The 22,574-nt window shown below is 37.1% G+C and overlaps 2 protein-coding genes across 2 annotated transcripts in view; one reads left to right on the plus strand and one right to left on the minus strand.

Moving 5' to 3' along the window:
• Positions 1-674: 674 nt before the first annotated feature.
• Positions 675-10,277, minus strand: LOC145679459 (uncharacterized). The gene is made up of 2 exons (XM_081750039.1): positions 8,918-10,277; positions 675-772 (listed from the first exon to the last, which is right to left on the minus strand). The coding sequence occupies exons 1-2, from the start codon at positions 10,275-10,277 to the stop codon at positions 675-677; spliced, it is 1,458 nt and encodes a 485-aa protein (XP_081606165.1).
• A 3,462-nt stretch (positions 10,278-13,739) lies between these two features.
• LOC145678579 (uridine phosphorylase 1) overlaps positions 13,740-22,574 on the plus strand; it is a 233,189-nt gene continuing 224,354 nt past the window's right edge. Inside the window, exon 1 of the mRNA XM_081748893.1 lies at positions 13,740-14,285. Within this exon, the coding sequence (XP_081605019.1) occupies positions 14,257-14,285 (29 nt within the window). The 5' untranslated portion in view covers positions 13,740-14,256. The remainder of the gene's footprint in view (positions 14,286-22,574) is intronic.

A 22,574-nucleotide genomic window follows, 5' to 3' on the forward strand; every position in this document is an offset into this window, starting at 1 on the left:
CCCGTATCCCACCAAGGAAATAAACAGTTGGATGACATTCAGGCATCAAGAGAATGCACAGCTGTCCGTTGGGTAATCAAAAACACGAATCAAGACCTTAAAAAATATAAGTTCGTGGCTAAACAGTTAAGGAGTAGAATGATACGAAGTCTACTTAGAGACACGACAGTTGTAACCGCCATGCACAACGCGTACGGTAAGAGAAGATACAGAAAGAACGAAGCTCAGGCGGCTCAGAAGCTGCTCAGTTTGATCAATGAACGCAACTGGCTAGCTCCGTTAGTTCAGCCGATGAACAAAGTGAGAGCAGCGTTCCAAAAGAAGACAGCTGATGAAATACCATAATTCCCAGAGTTGAGTGAACGAGACATGAACGAACTAGGCTCGACATACATCAAAAGTCTAGCCAAGTCATACTACTTCGACCATGCGTTCAACGGAGAATATGAGTTCTCGATAGTAAAAGATAATCATCATCCTCACTATGCCGAACATATGCCAGCAATTCCAATGCTTGTAAGAGGCAAAATTCAATCGCGTCATTCGATCAGTATGCGTGACTTGGACTTAGATGGACACAAAGCCATCAAAGCACACTACTGTACTTGCAACAACGGTGCAAGAACGGCAGGTTGCTGCGCACATGTAATGGCAGTAATATGATATCTCGGGTATTACAGACACACTGACGAAACGATACACGCTCCTTCAGACTTCTTAAATAGGCACTTCAACGGAAGTGCAATGCCACCATGCGAACCTGACGATGAACCTAAGATGTAAATAGTGTAGATAAAGAAAAACAAACCAAAAAACGACAAAAAATTAGACAATCCACACAAAAGTAATAAACTACGAAAATCCAAAAAACATAAAATACGAAATTAAAAAAAACAAAATACGAAAATAAAAAAAACAAAATACGAAAATCCAAAAAAGAAATAAAATAAAAAACTCCAAAAAATCAAAAAACTATAAAAAAAATATGTAAATAAAAAATAACAACTGTACATATACATTTCTTCGGTTACCGATTTTCATGTCACGTGATTTTCTTCAGATAATAAGATATATATTTTCAGAAAGCTCTTTGTCCATAGTGTCTTATTTTTAGTTTTTTTGTTAAACATTTCCGATGTTCACGTACCTATTATCGTAGAAAGCCTACTTTTTTCGCTCCTCCCATAGACCGCCATGTTAATTCAAACCGATATTTAGGTATGATCCAGATGGTCATCGTACTTACATTTGGTATTAACGTACGCAGAATTGATCGCGCTACAACATATATCAATATCATTATTGTTCGCAATGGGGTGCTACAGCATTATACGCGAGGCAATCTCTTTATTTTTGTTTTATTGTTCTTATTTACTGCTCTTTTGACATAAAATTTGCCACATGCATGTCTGCCAATTATACACATACTAACATTATAAGAAATACCTTGCGAATTCGTTATCAAATTATATTCTTACAACAACATATTCATAGATATGCGACAATAATTTTGGACATGAGTTTACGTATCTGGTCCTAGGTAGGAAAACCCATCAAAGAGAGTAAGGTGATCATTCATGGAGCCTGATAGTCATAAAACCGTAAGCATGCATCTCAGAGCATGAGAGTTGCAAAGTTTGTCTACCCCACGCCTCTCAGAGAATCACAGGGGTTCGTATCTGGTCCTAGGTAAGCATTAAAGAGAATGAGGTACCCATAAGCCCCATAGAACCATAAGCTCCATCTTAGATCATAACAAGTACACGATTGGTCTACTCCTGCCATCAAAAGGAACAACGTAGACCGCAGAGGTACTTATCTGGTCCTTCATACTTATGGAAAAGAGTGAAGTGTCTCACCTTAGAACCTTAAACACCCATCATAGAGGACAAATAACGTCAAAAGCGCTTGAATTTTTAATTTTTGCCAATTCTTTTCCATCGAAGGAAACGATCTAGAGCTCCAAATTTAAGTGGTATAGTTTACGTACCACAAATTACTCCAAAATTTTAGTTTCCTTAAATTCCGAAGATGGGCCAACGTACCTCAAAATTTTTGGAAAGTAGGGTAAAATCATGATCAATACGTTTAACGTCATACCACGTGATCAGGGGTCAATGACTAGGATTACGTGACTCCAAAGTTGGCTCTGATTAACTGAAAGCAAAATCGGTTAAGTGCCTGAAAATACTACTAGGAGAGCACAAAGAATTAATTACACGATAATTCACTTTCATATTATCCGTCTTCTTTAACCTAAAGATCATAACTATGGGACGTTAAACTAATAAAAATCATTTAATTGTTTTCTTTAAGATGAAATGTTAGAGTTTTATTTAGGGAGCTGCTACTCCTATATCCTAATTATCTTAGATTCATGATTAGTTCATCATTATCTTTGAAATGAATCAGGCTTTCAAATGACACGATATACGTGAGTCATGATTTATAAACAAAGATTTTTGAAGAAGAAAAGTTTTACTTTGTAGGCGCCCCTAGTGGAGTAAAATATTTTCTCAGTTTAACTTACCACGATTATGCCGGTTCTGCTATGATAAAGCAAGATAAAGCAGACGATGATAAAGCAAGTGAATAATGATAGAAGAATTAGTGGAATGAGTGTGTGGGAAGAATGGAAGTATCCTGAGAAAACGCACGGACACCATGTTGTCCACCACAAACTTACTTGGGGATCGGACCATGAACCCCACGCAGCAGAGGTAGCACCGAGCCCCCCTTAGCGGAGTCAAGGTACCTAAAAATACTATAATACGTACTCTTACCTCGCGACCAGTTTCGAATTAATGAAACTAATTGTTCCCTGAATGCATTCAGATCATCTGCAAATTTCTTACACACTAGCGACATCTCCTGACATCAGGCAGGAAGCAGCACAGATAGTGACACCTGACTGAACTATTAGGAATTAGCATAACTGACAGAGTGAGTAGGCACGTAGCCAAGGGGGGAATCAGGACCCCCCTTGGAAACCAGAAATGAAGAGAAAACAAGGATGAAACAAAAAGGACCGAGAAATTTCAGATTTTAACCCTTCTCACGTGAGCAAAATAAGCATTTACTATGTTGTCTTAAAATAAATATACATACATACACAAACACCTGAAATGACATGAACTTGAAGCTTGAATCACCTACCTTGACGAACGTCTGCGTACACCACTAATCACGTGCATGCAAAAAAAAAAAAAAAAAAAAATTACCCCGTAAAAAATGTTCCTAGCCTATATGTATATTAGCAAGTTTCATTGACGTGCAGTTAGTATGAAGATATAGAATGTTTTCGAACCAACGATAATTTCTGTAGCGAATATAACTTTTGAGAGAGAGAGAGAGAGTGAGAGAGGGTATATTTTTATATGAATGGCTCATAACCTTATGTATACGGAAGATTACATAACTCGTAGTTACAGCGTTATTAAGTACCGGTACATGTAAATACTAGTCAAATGATAAGTCCGAGTCCGAGAAGCACATGCTGAGTCACTGATTTTAAAAGGATTAGAAGTTAAACGTAACAGTTACAGACACTGTATAAAACATAAAGTGAAAGTATTGTTCACTTTTAGGTAATTCCTACTTTTCATTAATAAATACTAAATAGGTCAGAAACATTAGAAAATGGTCCATTAACAAGCGACACTTTAACATTTTCCATAGAACAGGTCTGTAATATATTATGATAATTCTATGCTCCTTGTATGTACAGGTAATGAGATTATAGGTATGTTGACTTAGCTGGTTGATTTTGAATTGAATGCCTTTTCAGCTCCGAGGCTATATGAGACGTGGAACTAGAGTTAAACGCGGATTCTGAGGCATATAAGCTCGCACCGGGTGTCCCGGGAGGCCTTCTTATAGTTATGTTGTGGAAATATTTGATTCGGGTATACGTATAAAAAGTCCAGATCTAGAATTTGGTGAACGAGAAAGAGACGGGGACATGTGCGTACACAACTCTATTGGATATTTTGTCTACTGTAAATTACGAACAAGTTTGTAAACCCTTGTGGCCAACTGCCTGACGCGAGTAGTCCCTAGAACTTGCCTTGAAACAAACTTGAGTAGTAGTTTAGATCCTACACTAAACAGTTGAATCCGTCTCATATAGAATCGTTATTAAAAAGGGACGTCAAACTTTGTTAAATTAAGCCACAATTTTATCAGTTATAAATCTCCTGAAGAGGAGATCCCCTTGGATACACACTTTGTATATGTATACAGAATTCGCCAGGATTAATTGAACATGGAAGATGAGAAACCGAAGACCGTTAGTTTATTCGATGCATCAATCCCCAATAATATTTTGTATGATGAGCAAAGCGAGTAACTTTGCACGAAAGCAAGAGATCATAAACGGAGAAAGGGGAAGGCACGAAAGGTTGAAACATGACCTGCAGCTATAAGAAAAAACAGTCGAGGTAAAGCAAACCACCAACTGTAGACACGAAAATGCCGCTGGCGAAGGAGGCCAAAATATTCATCGTTAAGGAATGTTACTTACAGACAGATCATTGAAAAGAGCACAAGAATGATTCGTCCCGAGATCAACGGTGATCACTCACCAAGTGCTCCATACACGAACTCATAAAGAAGTAGCGAGCATAACCCGCGTTGTAAAAAAGATCGAGGCGGAAGAGAAGGAACATATTCGATAACGGGTGTTCCATGAGGCATTTGTTGCAGCAGGCAGGAGTGTCGCGAACAATATGCCAACGCATCCTCAAAGCCATACAAGATAATGGTTTTACAGGCGTTGAAGCCCGCAGACCATGCTAGACATGTATAGTACTGTACAATGTGTACATGGCTACTACAGGAAATAGAAAGTGGTTTTCCCGATCCGAACCTGCACACACACACACACATACAAAGAAAGGTTACTAGTAAACAAGGAAAAGGTGGACAGTAACCAAGTTAGTTTTTCAATATATGAACAACAGTCGTGTGCCCCAGCAACCAAGAGAAAAAGGTTAACGACAGAAGGTGATCGCAACCCTGTGTTACAGGTTAATATTGCTAAACCCTGTTCGGCCTAAGCTCTAAACTGCGATAAACAAAGCCACGTGAAACTAAATCTCTCTGATTTGCTGTTGGCCTACCGACGCTTGTACTCATCCGCAAAATATTTCATATGATTTGATTATTACTTTCACTTTGAAGCTTCATATAAAACTACTACATTATTATAAATGACAAAAATATAATATATGGATTATCTAATAATGCTGCAATCGAGTGTGGTTAATGAAACAATACAAATAAAAACTAAGCATGCGCAGTAATTACGACGCCAATTCAACTGTAAAGGCGTATTCTCCCTTTAAGTCTGAAAGATGGCTGACATGAATCCCGGTTCAGCGAGTGTTGTGGTGAAACATTAACGAGGTAAACCGTTACTCAATAAGCAACAATTGTTTACCAGCGAAATTCAAATACTTTTTTTTAATCTTTCGAGTTTTTTCTTTCTTTCCTGCTGCTGCTGTAAGTATCTGGACAACACGAGACAGTATTGTCAAAATGCACGTGCATAATTTGCTCCTCCCCGTGGGGAGTGGGAGTGATACATCACTAGCCAATCTTATTTGTGACAAGCGGAAGGATACAAATATTTTGTTTATCGGAGTTTAGAGCTTACGCTGAACAGAGAATAGGTTACAGTGTAATAACTCACAGGGGTACGCTAACCGACCACGTAGTTACCACTACCAATCATAGCCTGTAACCGGTAACCTAGTTAGGATGTGAGAACAATCGACTGCTCGGTTAACGAAACAGGGTGCATCAACTTTCTAACCGCGTATCTTGATTAACATAACATATTTTTTAATTAATTACAATAACGTGTATTTTTCTTTCAATCACATCTCTGATGATATGATAACATCAAAAAATGCAATATTGAAATAGGTAAAAACTGCCTAAGTTTATTGTTCAGTTGTAGTTATGTAATATATATTTTTTTGAAGGAAGAATAGGAATATTGACTTTTATAAATGCAATATGTTACTGGAAAATTATAGACTTCTCCTGCCTCTCAGAGGGTTACGCCCTCTCTGTGGCACGTGATTTTCTATACAAATGTAGTTATGAAAAGAATAGGATGGGCTAAGTGAAGTTTGTTATTAACATCAGTATTTGGGCATCAGTTTTGAAAAGGGTTATAGTATCATTTTTTTATTTTATTTTTTAACACTATTTATTTTCATTTATATTTTTATGATAAGGTACACAAAAGAAGTTAGTACAATGAAAATACCACATGTGAATATACAATGAAGGATAAAGAAATTAAATAAGGTAAGAAAATGATAAATACAGGTTATCACGTGAATAGCGAAATATAATTGAGGAGAAAATAGGTGCAAATGTGCAAGAATACCAATATAATGTGAGATAGTGCTGGTGTGAAAATGTACGATAATGAAAATGAAAGATGAGATGAAGTGCTGTCACATCACAAACAGATAGAAATTAGTCAGACAGATGCAGGTTAAATCTTCTGTCCCGGGGCGACTCGGGACTAATGATCACAGGGGGAAGCCCTTGTTAGTTGTGAGGATCTGTGTTAAGATGGAAAAACATGAGGAATATGAGCATGAATGACATAAGTGGCATAAGTGTCGCGTTCTGCTACTGTGAGGTTTGTATGGCGGACATATAAGGAAATGAGTATATTCAATGGGATATGCTTGTAACGAAATGCGGCATTAGTGAGAGCATCAGTTCGAAGAATATCCAGGAATAGTGGATGGCCCGTTTCGATTCGAGATGTAATGTACCGATTACGAAGTTGTGCCATATGGTCTGTGATCTTCGGAAAGTCGATATATTCATACGTGAGCCACGTAGGATTATGTAATATTTTTTTTAATGCTAGCACGAGGCTAGCTACCTCTGAGAGGGCTACACCCTCTTTCAGGAGAAGATTTGACGGAAAAGTAGGAGTTTGGTTAAGGATGGCTGGTCTAAGTGAAGGTAATTTATTTATTTATTTACTTTATTAACTTAATATCATTCTGTAAGTCATTATGATCTTTGCGATCATAATCATTAGGATATGAGGAGGAAAAACTACACATATATAAAACTTAACAAACATATATAAATTACATAGTACAAAATGACAAAAACAAAAAAAAATGAATGATAGGAACAAATATACATATAGATAATAATAGATAATGGAACATATGAAGATATCTGTATGGAGATACAGGCATAGATCATGGATGACAAATGGATATAGTGGCAGAAAAGGACGTACGTAAGCTTCAATGATATATTAAATCATGATAAAAGGATGAACGTGAAAGATGAGATGAGGTGCAAGCACAGGACAACACAAGGGAGATGTTAGGAAGACGAATGCAGTTATCTTCTGCCTAGGGGCGACGCTAGGCTAATGAAGACAGTAGGAGCCCTGTTAGTTACAAGAGGATTTACTGTGCACTATATGAAGGAAAAACATGAGGTAGATGAGCATGCAGAGGATAATCTTCCAGAAGTGTGAGGTCTAGGTGATCAGGGGGAAGCGAGTAGCAATAAAGGGTGTAAAGTAAGTGTAACGGTGTGTAATAATATCGGGGTCGGGTGGGATGGAGTGCAAGGTAGTGCATAGTGGCGAAAAGAAGAGAATGATGTTGAGTGTAACGTGTGGTGATAAATCTTTGACGGAGTGTCTCCAGGTGAAATTTGAGAATAGGAAATGTGATTAGTGAACATAGGTCACGAGTAGGACTAGGTAGAAATATGCGAAAGGCAAGGCGGAAGGCATGCCGTTCGAAAATATCAAGTTGCTTATAATAGGATAGTGGAGCGGAGATCCAAGCTGGAAAACCATGCTGGAAAACTGGTCGGAGAAAAACTTTGTAAGTATTAAGGACTATACTTGGAGATAGGCCCCAGGTAGTGCCGGTGAGACGTTTCAATAAATTAAGTCTGTTTCGTACTTTGGTTGTCACTGATTTGAGATGGGGGGTCCAAGACAGACGCTGGTCAAAGACTATCCCAAGATAGGTTACTGTTTTTGAAGGCCGGAGGGGAACCTGGTTAACTGTAAGAGAAAGTAAAGAAGGTTTGCGATGAACTTTGGTGCGTTTGCGTGGCGGAATAAATACTATAGTTTGGGTTTTGGCAGCATTTCTTGTCAAATTCCATTTGCGACACCAGGCTATGAAGCGATTAATAGCTTCCTGAAGACAGGCATTGATTTGTTGGATAGTTCGGCAGAGTGCCAGAAAAGCTGTGTCGTCGGCGTATTGTAACAGGTGAACATTGGGAGGTAGCTCGGGAAAGTCTGCGACAAAGAGGACATACAATAAAGGTGATAAGGCAGATCTTTGTGGCACACCGCACAGTAAAAAAATAGGATGAGAGAGTGCGTCATAGATAGCAACATAAGACAAACGGCAGACGAGAAAATGATAGATGAGGCGGATGATTGTGATAGGAAGTTTGAGTTTAATGAGTTTATAGATAAGTGCCAAATGCCAAACTTTATCAAAGGCTTTTTCAAGATCAAAGAGAACCAGACATGACGGTTGTACGGAGTTATAATGATTGGTAATAAGTGTAGAAAGGCGGAGTAATTGGTCATTTATTGAATAGGAAGGTCGAAAACCAGCCTGATGAGAGGGAATAATGTTTCGATCTGCTAGATATGGATGTAAGCGTTTGACGAGAATGCGTTCGAAAATCTTGCTGAAAGTGGAGGTTAACTGAATCGGTCTGTAGGATGAAGTTTCGGAAGGTAGTTTATTCGGTTTTGGAAACATTAGGGTTTTTGATACCTTCCAATCTATCGAGAAAAAGCCAGTGCGAAGTATAAAGGTGTATATCAGTGATAGAAGCATGAGTAGTGTGATGGGGCTTTCTTTAATATGGCGATATGTGATACGATCGAATCCTGGAGCTGTATTGCATTTTCGCCGGACAACAGAAGTAATTTCTTCGACTGTAATCGGAGCAGTAAGAACATGTCCAGGAAGTCTATGAGTCACAGCAGGTTGAAGGGATTTAGATTGAGTATTTACTGTCTCAGCAGGATGAGGGTGGAACATATGATCAGGTGGAGATAGTGTAAAGATAGCTTGAAGATGATTGGCGAAAGCGTTTGCTTTATCCTGGTCGGAATGAATGGCTGTATTATCTAGTAGAAGGGGGTAGGGAGTCTTAGTGAGTTTTCCACAGAGTGCATTAAAGCGTTTCCAGTATAGCGTGGGATGCAATGTTTCAGCAAGATGATTACATGTTTTGATCCATTGGCGTTGCTTATAAGCGGTAATATAGTTGCGAACAGTTCTCTGGAGTTGATGGTGAAGGCGTAAGGTATCAGGGTTTCGAGTGTGCAGGTATTCGCGATAACATTGACGAGAACGACCGAGGTAGTGAGGTGGTAGTTTAGGTCGATAAGGTACTGATTCAGTTTGTGGAATGTATAGGGCTGAAGCTTGCTGAATGGCAGTGGTTATAGTGGTGACTTGCGTCGAAAGCTCGTCAGGAGTGGTAGGTGAATGAGAATGGTCGATGGTAGAAGAGATGTAAATGCGATAATTCACCCAATCTGCTTTATCATAGCGTGGTGCGAGATGAGGCGATGATGCTGCTTGTGAAGGGACGAGACCAGTATGATATGTGATTTTAATGGGAGCGTGATCACTACCTAGTAAATCTAAGACTGCCACAGTACAACGTGTAACTATTGTATTGGAGGTAATTGCAATATCGGGTGTGGTATTGGAAACTGGGCGTGTGGGCGAAGGAAGGTTGAGAAGAATTCCTGCAGTGTGAGATGCTATATGATCTTGAAATTGGGTGCGTTCATGAGCAGAGCGACTATGAAAATTTACGTCTGCGAGGATGAGAAAATGTTTGAAGTTATTGGAAATGTAAGAGAAAAAATCTAACGGAATTGGAGTACCGGGTCTGACGTAGATGGTAGCGAAAGTAAGAGCGATGGATTTAAAATACAAAGTAGCTACGATGTGCTCCGGTAAGGCTAGTGCAGGGCAGCTATGTTGTCTGAATGGTAGATTATGGCGAAAGCCCATAGCAACTCCACCGTTTGCTCTTAACGCTGGTGTCATGTTATCATGGCGAAGCAAGGTGTAGTTGGGAAATCTGCACTGCATGGACTGAGTCAAAAAAGTTTCATTCAGAAGAAAAGCAGTGATGTGTTCTTCTTGTAGGAGTGCTTGGAAAAGAGTTTTATTCTTGGTGATTGATCGAATATTGAGAAACAGAAAGCTGATATCCATGACGACCAAGATATTAAACAGATGTTTCGAGTGGTGTAGTATGGAAATGAACGTAATTGTTTGAGTAAGTTGCATACAGGGCTACATGAAAAGTGGCTTTAGCGGCAAGAGTGAGTTGCTGAAGGATGTGGGGACGATGGAAAGGATGAATATTCTGCAGTGTTAATGTGAGAAATTCTAAGAGTTTACCAACGGTGACTGGATCATTTACTGAAGCTTCTGTGTTGGTGGAGGTAGACTGAGTACGTAATGGTACTACTAATTCGGGGTGTGTTTGGTCTGGGGATGGTTTGCGTTTACATTTATAACTATAGGTAGGGTGGCGCTCCGCACACGCAGAACATTGAGGTGGAAGGTTCATATTAGGGCAAACACGAGTTAAATGGGGGCCAGAGCAATACCCACATACAGTGGGGTTTGTACAATGCGCTGTTGCATGATTGTTGTACGTTTGACATTTTTCGCATCGTAATGGCAATGGCGCAGACGATCGAGAGGGTTCAACGCGATGTTTGCGCTTGTAAATGAAGGCACAATGAGTAAGCAGATGGTCGATCGTCTCTTGAGATATGGTTAGGACTCGCACCATGTAAGTAGGCCCAGTGTCATTACGAATGCGAATAATTTTATCAATGGTATGCCCCTCGTTGCGCAACTCCTCGTGTATTTCATCATCAGAATATGATGGATCGACTCCCCTGATGACTACAGATAACATCGGAGAACGTTTTGGAGGAGGTGGTATCTTACGACGAGTAGCATTCGAGGAGACAAGTGTAGCATTTTTTCCGGAAATCTCGAACGAGGCTTTATTACGGACTGTAGATAGGAAGTTAGCATCAGATGATTTGAAGATAAAGCCATTGCGGGTTCTTACAACTTCAGTGAGTGGAATGCTTGGCAGGTATTTTCGAAGTTGAAGGATGATGAATTTTTCATTGGTGAATTTAGCGTCGAAGTTTTGAAGCAAAAAGCAGTGAGGTGAAGAAGAAACAAGATGAACAGATGTTGATGATCGGCGTGCTGTCGGTGAAACGTCGGCTTCCATGTCAGATGATTCTGAAACATCGATATGGTGTTTCTTAGCAGGAGGCGAATGTTTGACCCTATCAGAGTAACTGGGTTGGCTCCGTGGAGATCGAGATCGAGATCTAGAACCAGCTGATGTAGTGGAGGCGGTCGAGCGTTCAGAAGCTCGTCTTTGTCTCTCAGCATAGTCCTTCCGCTTCTCCACCTTCGTGGAGATAGCAGGTGGGCTAACGAAGACTGGTGGTAAGCCTCCATGTCGACTTTCTAAAGATGCTCCACTGCCTGAGCCTGGGTCTGCCATCGTAAATATCGAACTATTATCACGAGACCTGAACTATACTCGAGCAGATGAATGTTGATATGGTTGATGAGAAGGTGAGACAACCCGTTCGGATAGTTGTCCAGGGGAGCAGGTCCCCTGCCTCGATCTGTAGAACCGGCTGCCCTTGACTTGATCAGTCTGACAGACGGTTCGCGCAAAAGAGACAGAGAAAAAGCTTAGGATCAGGAAAAGGAAGGATATTTTCAAAACTCGTCATTGTTCTCTCAGTGGCGCTTCAGAGCAAGCTCTGGAAAAGTCAATATGTTATGTAATACCTTAGTAAGCCACCCATATCAGAAGTATGTAAAAACTAACAGTGAGAATTTGTTCGGGAGTTACTCTTTCCTATAAGCAAAGCCGTAAAAGGTTTCTGGTATTTGTACTGTAAAGCAACGTACAACGTATCAAGTTTCCTGCAAATATCACGAAATTATTGTTACGAGTGTATGAATTATTTGACGGCAGTTGTATGGCTAGTAGTGCTACCATCTAGTGTGGTTATTTGTACTAGAAAGATGTTTCTCAAAATTATTTTCATTTAAATGTCAGAAAATGCATAAACTTCCATCAATAAACTTTCCTTCACATTTCTCTATTAATTCATGTAGAATATATATTTTAATAACTGTTTTCCTATTCCTTCGGATGTATTCACAATTGTTAAAACTTTTCGTTCTTAAAATTGCAAATGGCGACGTTGCTGTTTGTGCTTCTAGTAATGCAGTGTTACTAGAAAACAAGTTCTGGAGGGTTAAATTTACCTTGTGTGGAGATCAGTTGTTAACAACAAAGTGTTGTAAATTAAATTAACTTTCTTGAATTGGTAACCTTTTTCTAACCTACTTTATAGGTTAATAACAACCAAACACTGGATTGTTTCTACGCATTCCCCAGTAACCTTTTTCGATTGATTACCGGTGATCTCGTAAAATTAACTTTTTTTGTCCCAGAAAGGTTGTTGCAAATTATTAACTGGTTCTAGCAGCCAAATTGTCCATTAACCTTCACTAGGTTACCGCTTATTTTTCCTAGTATGTACTTAATGATGGACGATGGTTGGTTCCACCCCACTGGATACGTTAATTCGCAAAATACACAATATTGGTCTGTCTAAAACTCACAAGAAATATTTGAGCTACCGCTGTATAATGTCAAGTTTGGAGTGTGGTGCGCTGTGTCGGTGACGAGAATACATTTTCTTCGGAAACAGTTAACCGAGCGCGTTATATTGTAGACATCTACGAGCCCTTCTAGAATCAACTGACGCCAGACGAACGACATTTCGCTTATTTCTAGCAGGATAGCGCTTTAGCACACACTTCTCTGAAAGCAGTAGATTCTGTTTTCACAGTTAACAACTGTCTCGAAAGACCTATGGCCTCCCAGGTCCCCTGATCCATGTAGTTGTAATTTTTAATTGTGGGACAACCCAAAGGGCAAAATGTACCACAACATTCCACAAACCATTTGACGCATTAAAGGAGAACATACGCAACACGATCAGAAACATTGTACGGGATTTGTTAAACAAGTGGCACTAAATGTGACCACTATTGGGCCAACTGTGCCTGGAATATTGTGGTTAACATTGCTAGCAGGACCTGCAGAGAAGGAGAAACGCATGTCTGTATACATTTTGTCTTTTACCTGCTTCATATTGCCTTGCAATTGATTTGTTCATCACTTAGCTTGGGTTCGATTAATATTGGCTCACCCTGTATATGGTGGTTACATTATTTGTACGTAAATCTGCTTATTGCAATATTTCTCAAATCGGTCTTCCATTAATATATTTGGTCTGATAGAGTGAGAACATATGTAATAGATTATAATATACGATGTTTTACATCATCTAGAAAATTTTAAGTTAATAGATAATACGACTTGTATTTAATTAACGGTTCTGATTCTCTGATTGCAGAAAACGAATTTTTTGCTTACTGGTGGTCTTTATCAGTGAATGTCAATGGATCAGATGTAGAAAAATGAGTCTGAATGTTTATCTGGTTTCGTTTCCGGTTTGCTGCAATCAAAATAATTTCCTCCTTCAGACTTCGTAGTGAACCTTAGGTCTTAACTTTTTATATATAAAGAAATAGGAAAAAGAATATAAACACGTGCGAGTTTGAGTCTGGGACCCTCAAGGACATCGTAACAACCACTGCTACCTTTTACGGTTGCCTATTGATTATTCTGCCTGGTATTGTTGCTCGGAGTTTTCTAGTGGTGTCCAACATCTCGCGCGCTTTTCTCTTTCTACGCAGGCGCTACGAAGTAATGTATTGAGCCAGGTTGTGTAGAGATTCTTGACGGACAGCCCTGAACGGTGTTTGTGTGCAATTTGCTGAACCTTACCGTGGACCCGCGATTCGCGAAGAGTGAAAGGAAACGAGAAAGGCTCGTTGCTTGGATTGCAAGAGAAACGTTAAATATTTTCTGTCTTGGTTAATTATTTTGTAAATATTCTTGTTGGAATTGGTTGTTTGTGTACTGAGGAGTCGAACTGTGGTTATTTTGCACTCTGTTGTTGACGTTCGTGAGTTTTGCGAACTCTTTTTAAATCACCGCTGGGATAACAGTCTTCCGGTTTCAGTGCCGTTTGTAAATTTATTTTCTTTGTTCAGCATTATGTCACTTTCCGATGAAGAAGTTGATGAGTAAGTACAGTATGTTTATTTTACATTTTCATTACATATTATTATTAGTATTACTTTTTTCTGAAGTGAATTTGTTTCTTATAATTTTCTAGACAAATTTCAAACCATAGGGCTACGGTGGTTCAGTGGTAGCGCTCTCCGCTGGTCTAGTGGCTAGCACGTACGCCTTTTGGTGTACGGAATCCCGGGTTCGATTCCCGCTAGGAGAGTCTTTTTGATTTTAACTGTCCACGATGTTTCTGCGTTCGTGTCCCTGTCGTTCTAGATCATTGGAAAAGTCAAGGAAACGAGTAAAGCAAATAAAATCAGTAATAAGTAGTTCAAGTAAGTTACTGAGACAAAAAAGTGGTAGAGCGTTCACCTCTGGTGCGTGCGGTCCCTGGTTCAATCCCAGCCTGCGCAAAGAGAACTTTGTGGTGGCCAAACACCGTGTTCGTGGATTCTCTTGGGGTTCTCCCACTTTATTCTTTCCACCATTCAATTTATTTCTCATCATCGCCGTTTCATTTAGCCTAGCCGACATAAACATTGGACGTAAAACAAATATTTCATTTCATTTCATTTCCAGATTTCAAACCTGCAATAATTCGCACTCTGTCCTTGTAAATTTACTTTATAATCTTTACTCTAGAAGATTACCAAAGATTTAATTAATAATAATAATAATAATAATAATAATAATAATAATAATAATAATAATAATAATAATAATAATAATAATAATAATAATAATAATAGAGGATTTCATATCAGAGATTGAACCCAAATTATAAAATGAAGGTAGGCCTATTATTATTTGGGAATATTTTACGTTGAATTTCTTGGTTTGCTTTTATTTTCTCTGTTCACAAACAAAATACTAGCGTAATTTTACATTTGAAAACTGAAAATAATATGGTAGGACATGTGAACCTTGTACGTTTCTTTTTAAGTTATTTAGTTTATCAAATCTCCTTTATATATTTATTCTGTTCCTTCGTCCAGGTGGCAAGAAAAGTCGCAAGATCTACAGGATGAATAATTAATTTTGACAGTATGTAGACTGTTAAAAGTTTAGAAATCAAGTTCATTGGCGAAGCTGATTTTCAAACCGGAAATGGTAGAAACAAGCACTTCCGTTTTTTTACGTTGATCACTATAGAGCAAGAGCAATTAAGCGTCCCAAGAATACATTTTATATCCATCCTTAACTATCTACTAAAACCGGAAGTGGTAGAAATCTATTACAACTTCTGGATTCAATACTGATCTATATAAAGCAAAAACGATAGGATAGCGTATAGCGAGAAACGTTTCTTTAAAATCAATTTAGCGTTTTGAAAATAGATACCGTCTTCCTTATTAACGCTATATTCAAACCGGAAGTAGCAGAAATACACCACTTCCGGTTTTAACAAGCGCTACAGAGTAAAAACTTTAATTGGTAGCCAGAAGCGGTTTTCTGCAATCAATAAGCGTCCTAAGCCATTCTTCTCGCTACTAAGACTAGAACTGGGGCCTCGGTGGCTCAGTGGTAGAGCGTTCATCTATGATACGTGGGGTCCTAGGTTCGCGCCGAGTGGGCTTTGTGGTGAACAAACACCGTGTGCGGTAAGTTTTCTCGGAGTTCTACCGTTTCCTTCCACTCTCTTCATTCAATCATTTCATTCCTTTCTCATCAGCACCGTCTCCCTTAGCCTCCACGGCATAACCGAGGAATGTAAAACTGAAATATTCCATTTCATTTTTAAGACCAGAATTGATAGAAATTACAACTTCAAGGTTCGTTGAGAAAATATCACAGCACACAAACTAAACTCCTTCACTTGATGTGCCATTGTCACTGTTACTTGTTTTAGTTTTATATGAATATTTGTTTATCCCGTATTCCCCAGGTTGTGCTAATTTTTTTCTATTTGGTACATTATATATACAGGGCCGGACCCAGGGTTGTCTGAGGGGGGTGCACCAATAAGTACCAAAATAACCAATCATACTGACGCTCTTCCAAGTTTCATGTGACAATATTCTTTACCCCTGATAACACTGATGCATAGAACGGAGGAAAGTGTTTTAAGAGGGTCACAAGTGGAATGCAGGACAAAAATGTTATATTATTTTGCTTGGTGAATCCTTTCCCTTCAACTTTCAGAAAATCAACTTAAATTATTGCTTCTGCAAAGCTCTGCTTTCTTTTAAGCCCTAAACGGAAACATGATGGCAGAATGTTTCGGAATATCTTGCTATTTTCACTACTAGCTTCTCATTTTAGATAGTGTATATTTACAACGAAGGGAGGTGCACGTGAACCTTTGCAACGCTCTTAATCCGGCCCCATATATATATATATATATATATATATATATATATATATATATATATATATATATATATATATATATTAAATTGAATATTCTCTAGCTTATTTCACCTAATTCCCAACCCTAACTCTCTAGAAAATAATAAATATACACTGACATTTTCAGGATTTGTAAACAAGGGGTATGGTAGGCAAAACATCGCCTTCGTATAGTTATGCGGAATAAAAATCGATTTCATGACGTATTTTATATATTACAATACCTCTACCAAATAATGTCAGTAATGTACAATTTACTGCAAAAGCTCACTAATTTTTGCGAAGTGCGAAGTTTGTTTTTTCACACTAAATTTCAATAATTTTAAGATTTCCCGCTTTTTCGTTTATTCATTGATATGTTTCTGCAGTAAAATTTGCTCCGGGATGTATCTTGCAATATTAGGCCTAAACTAATTTTTATTAATAACAAAAAATAGTAGTTTATTTCATGATAGTAAATAAAATATGAATAATAAAAACAGGTTGTATTCTGCTTTCATGCCGCCCCGACGTCCATGAAACAATTGGGGCATGGCCGTACCATCATGACCCTCCTGAAGCTGTCAGTGAAAATATGTATTTTCAAATTATGTAAGAAACCCTAATGACGTAACATGTATGATAAGATCCTGTATCTTCACAAGTCCAAGGATATGAGCGAAGGCTGCAAATAAGTATAAAATTACCCTACATAAATTAGTTCATGCTAAGTGTCGCTACTGCTGTGTCTGAGGACCCAAGGCATAACATTTTGGCATTGAATAAGAAGCATTTTGGCCACTTTAATAAATAACACTCAGTTATTTGTGTTTCTTAATGTTGAAGCACATGGATCAGTGAATGTTCATCTCTTAACGTGACGAGAACTTGGTTTGATCCCAAATCATTTAACCTTGTGTGGTAGACTACATTGTATCTGCTGGTTTTATCGGGGATTTTCCTGTTTCATTTTACCGATTTTCCGCTATATTTCCTTTATATTTATCATAGTGAAATTATATATATATATATATATATATATATATATATATATATATATATATATATATATATATATATATATATATATAACATTTTTATCTTTTAGCTTAGAAAATAAGCGAAGAACACTACATTTCTTTTTCCTTTCTTTCTTGATATGAAATGTGTTATCAACTCTCAATGAGTTTGAAACTTTTCACATAAATGTTATATGTCAACTTGCCTATTCCATAGAAGAGTGTTGTGTGTTACTTTCATCTACTGAATTGCAAAATTACCGAAAATCCATATTTCGTCCAGGAAGAAACTGATCAAAGTAGCAAAAAGAGAAAAGCCATCAAATAAATATAAAAGAATGGAAGTATTAAAATTATTATAAATAATAGGGACGCACACGAGACAAGATTTGTGACTGTCTCGTGTCGAAAATATGCTGTAAAAGTGATGTCTCGACTCGAAAAATGTATATTTCTCTATTGGAAGAGCCGTGTCTCGACTCGAATTTTGTCAGGAAAATCCTGTCTCGACTCGTCTCGTGCGCATCCCTAATAAATAAAGTATTTAGACAGTAGTGGCTTCAGCGTTCTATAAGAGGGAAGTCCCATCGGCAGTGGCAGTAAAATTTGCAACACCCTCTCCCAACTTTGGATATTGGTGATTTTTCATTTTGAAGCCGTTCTATAAATTCTGATATCAGGTATAAATATTACAAGAGAAATAACAACGAATTTGATGTTTGCATAATCATTTATCCATTTGTGTCTTGTATACAGAATTAATGAATTTAATGTTAAATACATTGCTCAGCACAAAGAGTGGAAAATAATAATTAATGTTGCCAACACTGTTCAACTCATTTCTTCAGTTTGAATGTCTTAACGAAATTAAATCTTAGTTTAACGTCCCACGTTTATGTCTTTTAGACTAAAGAAGACGAATGACCAATTAAATGATTGTGAAATTAAATTTTTATGCTCTCCCGGAATTGAACCTGGGACCACTATACTAGAGGCATACGGGCTAATCGTTAGAGCAGTGGGAAGGACATTGCATTTCTTAATCGATTCTGTAAAAATAATTTTGTTATATATCCATTAACATACATACTTATTAACAGTGCAGTTTAGAAACGGATACCAAAAACCACTGCCGTCTCTGGCGGGGGGTGGACGAGGGGGACGCGTCCCGCCAATATTTTGAAGTACAAAATACTCAATATTTTATTCTAGTTTAATATATTTACTAACGATAGAATAGCATATAAATAATATAATAATTATTATATGTATTTGGAATGTAATATTCAGGCTGTAAAACGATTATAACAGAGTTCTTGATATATACCTCAGAGGGTCCGTGAAGCTAAGCAGAAAGGCAACAAATGAAAACAAAGGTAGTAAACAGGTTGAGCTAGGTAGTGTTATTTAAATCACTTTCTTTAATGCCCCCCCCCCCCCCAAATTTTACATGCCAGAGATGCCAGTGGCAAAAACTAAGTAGTGGTGAAAAATGAATAAGCTTTATCTCGTGTATATTTATAATATTTATTCATTTGTGAAATAAGGGCTTAATAACACTTATATGATTCACTAGCAGCGTTCACCCCGCTTCGCTGCGGTCACCCCGGAACGCAATAAACTTTGTTACTTAGATAATTTTTACTTTTTCGCTTTCAAGTGATATGATAAAAACCATAGAAGATTGCAGTAAATCTTAACATTATATCGCCTGTCATTTATGTTAACCCGCCCCGCTTCGCTGCGGTCATCCCGGAAGTTTTCGCTTTCAAGTGATATGATAAAAACCATAGTAGATTGCAGTAAATGTTAACATTATATCGCCTGTCATTTATGTTAACCCGCCGAGTGACACGGTCATGCGGGTTGCATATAAATACGTTTATTTTTACCTATGATGAACTAACAAAGGATTTGTACGTTATGGACACTTGAATGGTCAATTATCTCAAGACACTGGTAATTAAAAATTAAAGTGATATGATAAAAACCATCTAGGGTCCAAATCCTAATAACCCCCCAAAAATAAAAGAAATTGGTTCAGCCGTATTAGCGTGATGAGGGAACAAAGGATTTGTGCGTTCTCTTTTATATATATAGATTGAAATTCAAGTGCGCATTTGATTTCGATTGTTTCTAAAGCAAAACGAGTAATTCATTTGACTATTCCTTTTCTGCACCAAGATGTGGACCTACTGTTTAACGTAGAACCTGAACCACACTGCTTGTATCGGGAATTTAATTCTGGTATCTCCCTGAAGAATACGCGTTTACTAATCATGTATCCACGAGAAAGCTCCAAAAATGTGCATAAAATACCACAAATCTAGCGGGGACCGAATTTACTGAACTTATGTGAGTGTTCCCCGCCTTTGAACTTACCCTATATGATTTGACAATTGACTCCAAACCAGAATAATTTTGACCTTTAGACTAGTAAAAACAAGAGATATTCATGTTTAGGTAGCCTATTTCTTTGTGAAATTGGAAATTTTATTTTTCGACATTTTGCTATTCTCTCTTTATTTGCGTTTTATAGCTATTTATTTCAATTACAAGTGCTACAAAATTCACATACTTTCTTCACAGATAAATTTCAGAGATAAATCAATTTCAAATGTAATTGAAGAATATACATTCATTTCTTAAATGCTTGGGGGAGAGAGAGAAGCACACACCATGTGTTATTAAGTTTCGAAATCATAAAATGGATTTATAAATATTTTATTTTTATCTTTCATAGTAATTTCTTATTGGCCCTAAGTATGAACGTCGCTCCGAAAACCTGCTGCGGAGTTCATATGGTTCGGACCCAACATAAAGTTCTAGATCCATGTCTCATATAGCCTCGCTCTTGAAAGGGATACTAAACTCAAAATCAATCAATCGTTATTTATTGCCCCACCTAGCTACCATTCGATAAATGGGCTAGACTTTGTCATATGGAAGAACACTCAGGCAGACTAATCTCAGATTTTCTCTTTAATTCCAAGCCTATCTCAATACTTGCTGAGTTTTGGTAGCAAAGTGTCAATATAAGTGTGTTGCATGACCTAATACTAGTCACTGTTACTTTACGTATATCATTGAAATAAGTAATACTACTTATAATATACAAATACACAATTGTATAATTATATAGTATATTAAGAGTAAATCAACTTACTATGCTAGTCATAGTGTACCGGTTGTTAATTGATTTGAATGACAGTGGTCCTGTCCACGAAATGGTTATGGCTCTTTTATATCTATTTATTATGGTTTTTTATATCTATTTATTTCATTCGGAGCTCGTAACTTGTCAATATCGACATAGTCTATCAAATAAGCAACAAACAAATAAATATATCAATTTGTTTAAGCTTTGTAAGGATGCAAATATTTCTGAAACTTTTCTTCAAAACGATCTATCCTGGACAATTATTCTCTTCGTTACTGTGTAGTGCTTCTTCATTTCGTTACTCTACCTTATATGAATAAAATTTCCTAATAAGATTCATACTTTGTTGTGTAGCCTGCAAACGTTGAATGTCTCATTACTTTAGACCGACGAAAGGAGAGAAGAGAGTATGGTGATCGTGAAAAAATCGAATTCGAGATTTCTACGGATTTACACGTTTCATCACCTATAGGTACTGAAAACGTTATTTATCCGTCTGTTCGTCCTGACGTACACTTACATAGAGGCCATACCGTTCAACGTATCTCAATCAGATTTTAAGCTTAACGGTTTTTATGTGATTTTTCATGTCTTTATTTTAAATTTTCTTCCTGTTCGTAAAAATAAAGGTACTTTACTTAAGGGCAAAAATTTAAAAAATGACATTTTCTAAAAAAAAATAAATAGATTTAAGGATTTTGTTTATAATTCATAAATTAGTTTTCCGAAAACAACCCCATTATGTGCTGTAAGCCATTTCTCTGTGAAAAAAAAAACGAGGAGTAGTAGTTTATACTTGGGAGTGTTTTGTTTTGGATGATTTTCTCAAAAACACTAAGACGATCTTGTTCATATTTTATAAATACATATTTCATTAACAACCTGACAATATGGCATAACTCATTTGTACTGAGAAAATCTACGATTGGTAGTTTATTCTTGGAGGTCATTTTTTTTTCTTTCGGAAAATTTCCTCAAAAATGATTCTGGCTATTTTGTTTACTTCCGTAAATAAATACCTCATTACAAAGCTAACATTGAATAACTTATTTGTGTTGGAAAATGTACACGGAATAGATTAATCTTGGAGTGAATTTATTTTCAAACGATTTTCTAAGAAATAAGACAGGCGATTTTGTTCATATTCCATAAATATTTTATTAATATCACGACAATGTGGCATAACTTATTTGTGCTGAAAAAGTCCACGAGGGCCAGTTTATTCTTAGGTTTGATTATTTTTATGATTTTCTCAGAAATGACAGGCTATTTTCTTCATATTTCCTAAATAAATATTTCATTAATAACTCTATAATATTCTTTGAATTATTCCTTACAAAAAAAAAAAAAAAAAAAATCATAAAGGTGACTTTACTCTTGTCAGAGTACTTTCTCAAAAGACACACGGGTGATTTTGGGGATATTTCATTCATATTCTTATAATGTTGTATAAATTATTTTATGAGAATATCCACAGCGAATAGTTTAGTTTTGAGTGAGTTTTTTCTTCTTTTTTTCGACAATTTTATGAAATAACAGTTACCGTTTTGTTACCATTTTATAAACAAATATTTTATGAATAATCTTAACATATGACATTGGTTATTTCTTATGGAAAAATCTACAATAGGTGGTTTACTTTTGTTGGCTAAGTTTTCTTTCGGTGAAGATTTCCGAAAGCGTCATATAATTTTGTTCGTATTTCACAAGAAAAAAAAATGTTTCATTAATTAGCTGCAACACAACATGTTTTAGTTTAAGAAATTGGAGCAAGAAAGTTTAGTGCAGTGGCC

The sequence above is a fragment of the Thermobia domestica genome, chromosome 2, assembly GCF_964235325.1.
Source record: "Thermobia domestica chromosome 2, izTheDome1.hap1.1, whole genome shotgun sequence".
Taxonomy (NCBI): domain Eukaryota; kingdom Metazoa; phylum Arthropoda; class Insecta; order Zygentoma; family Lepismatidae; genus Thermobia; species Thermobia domestica.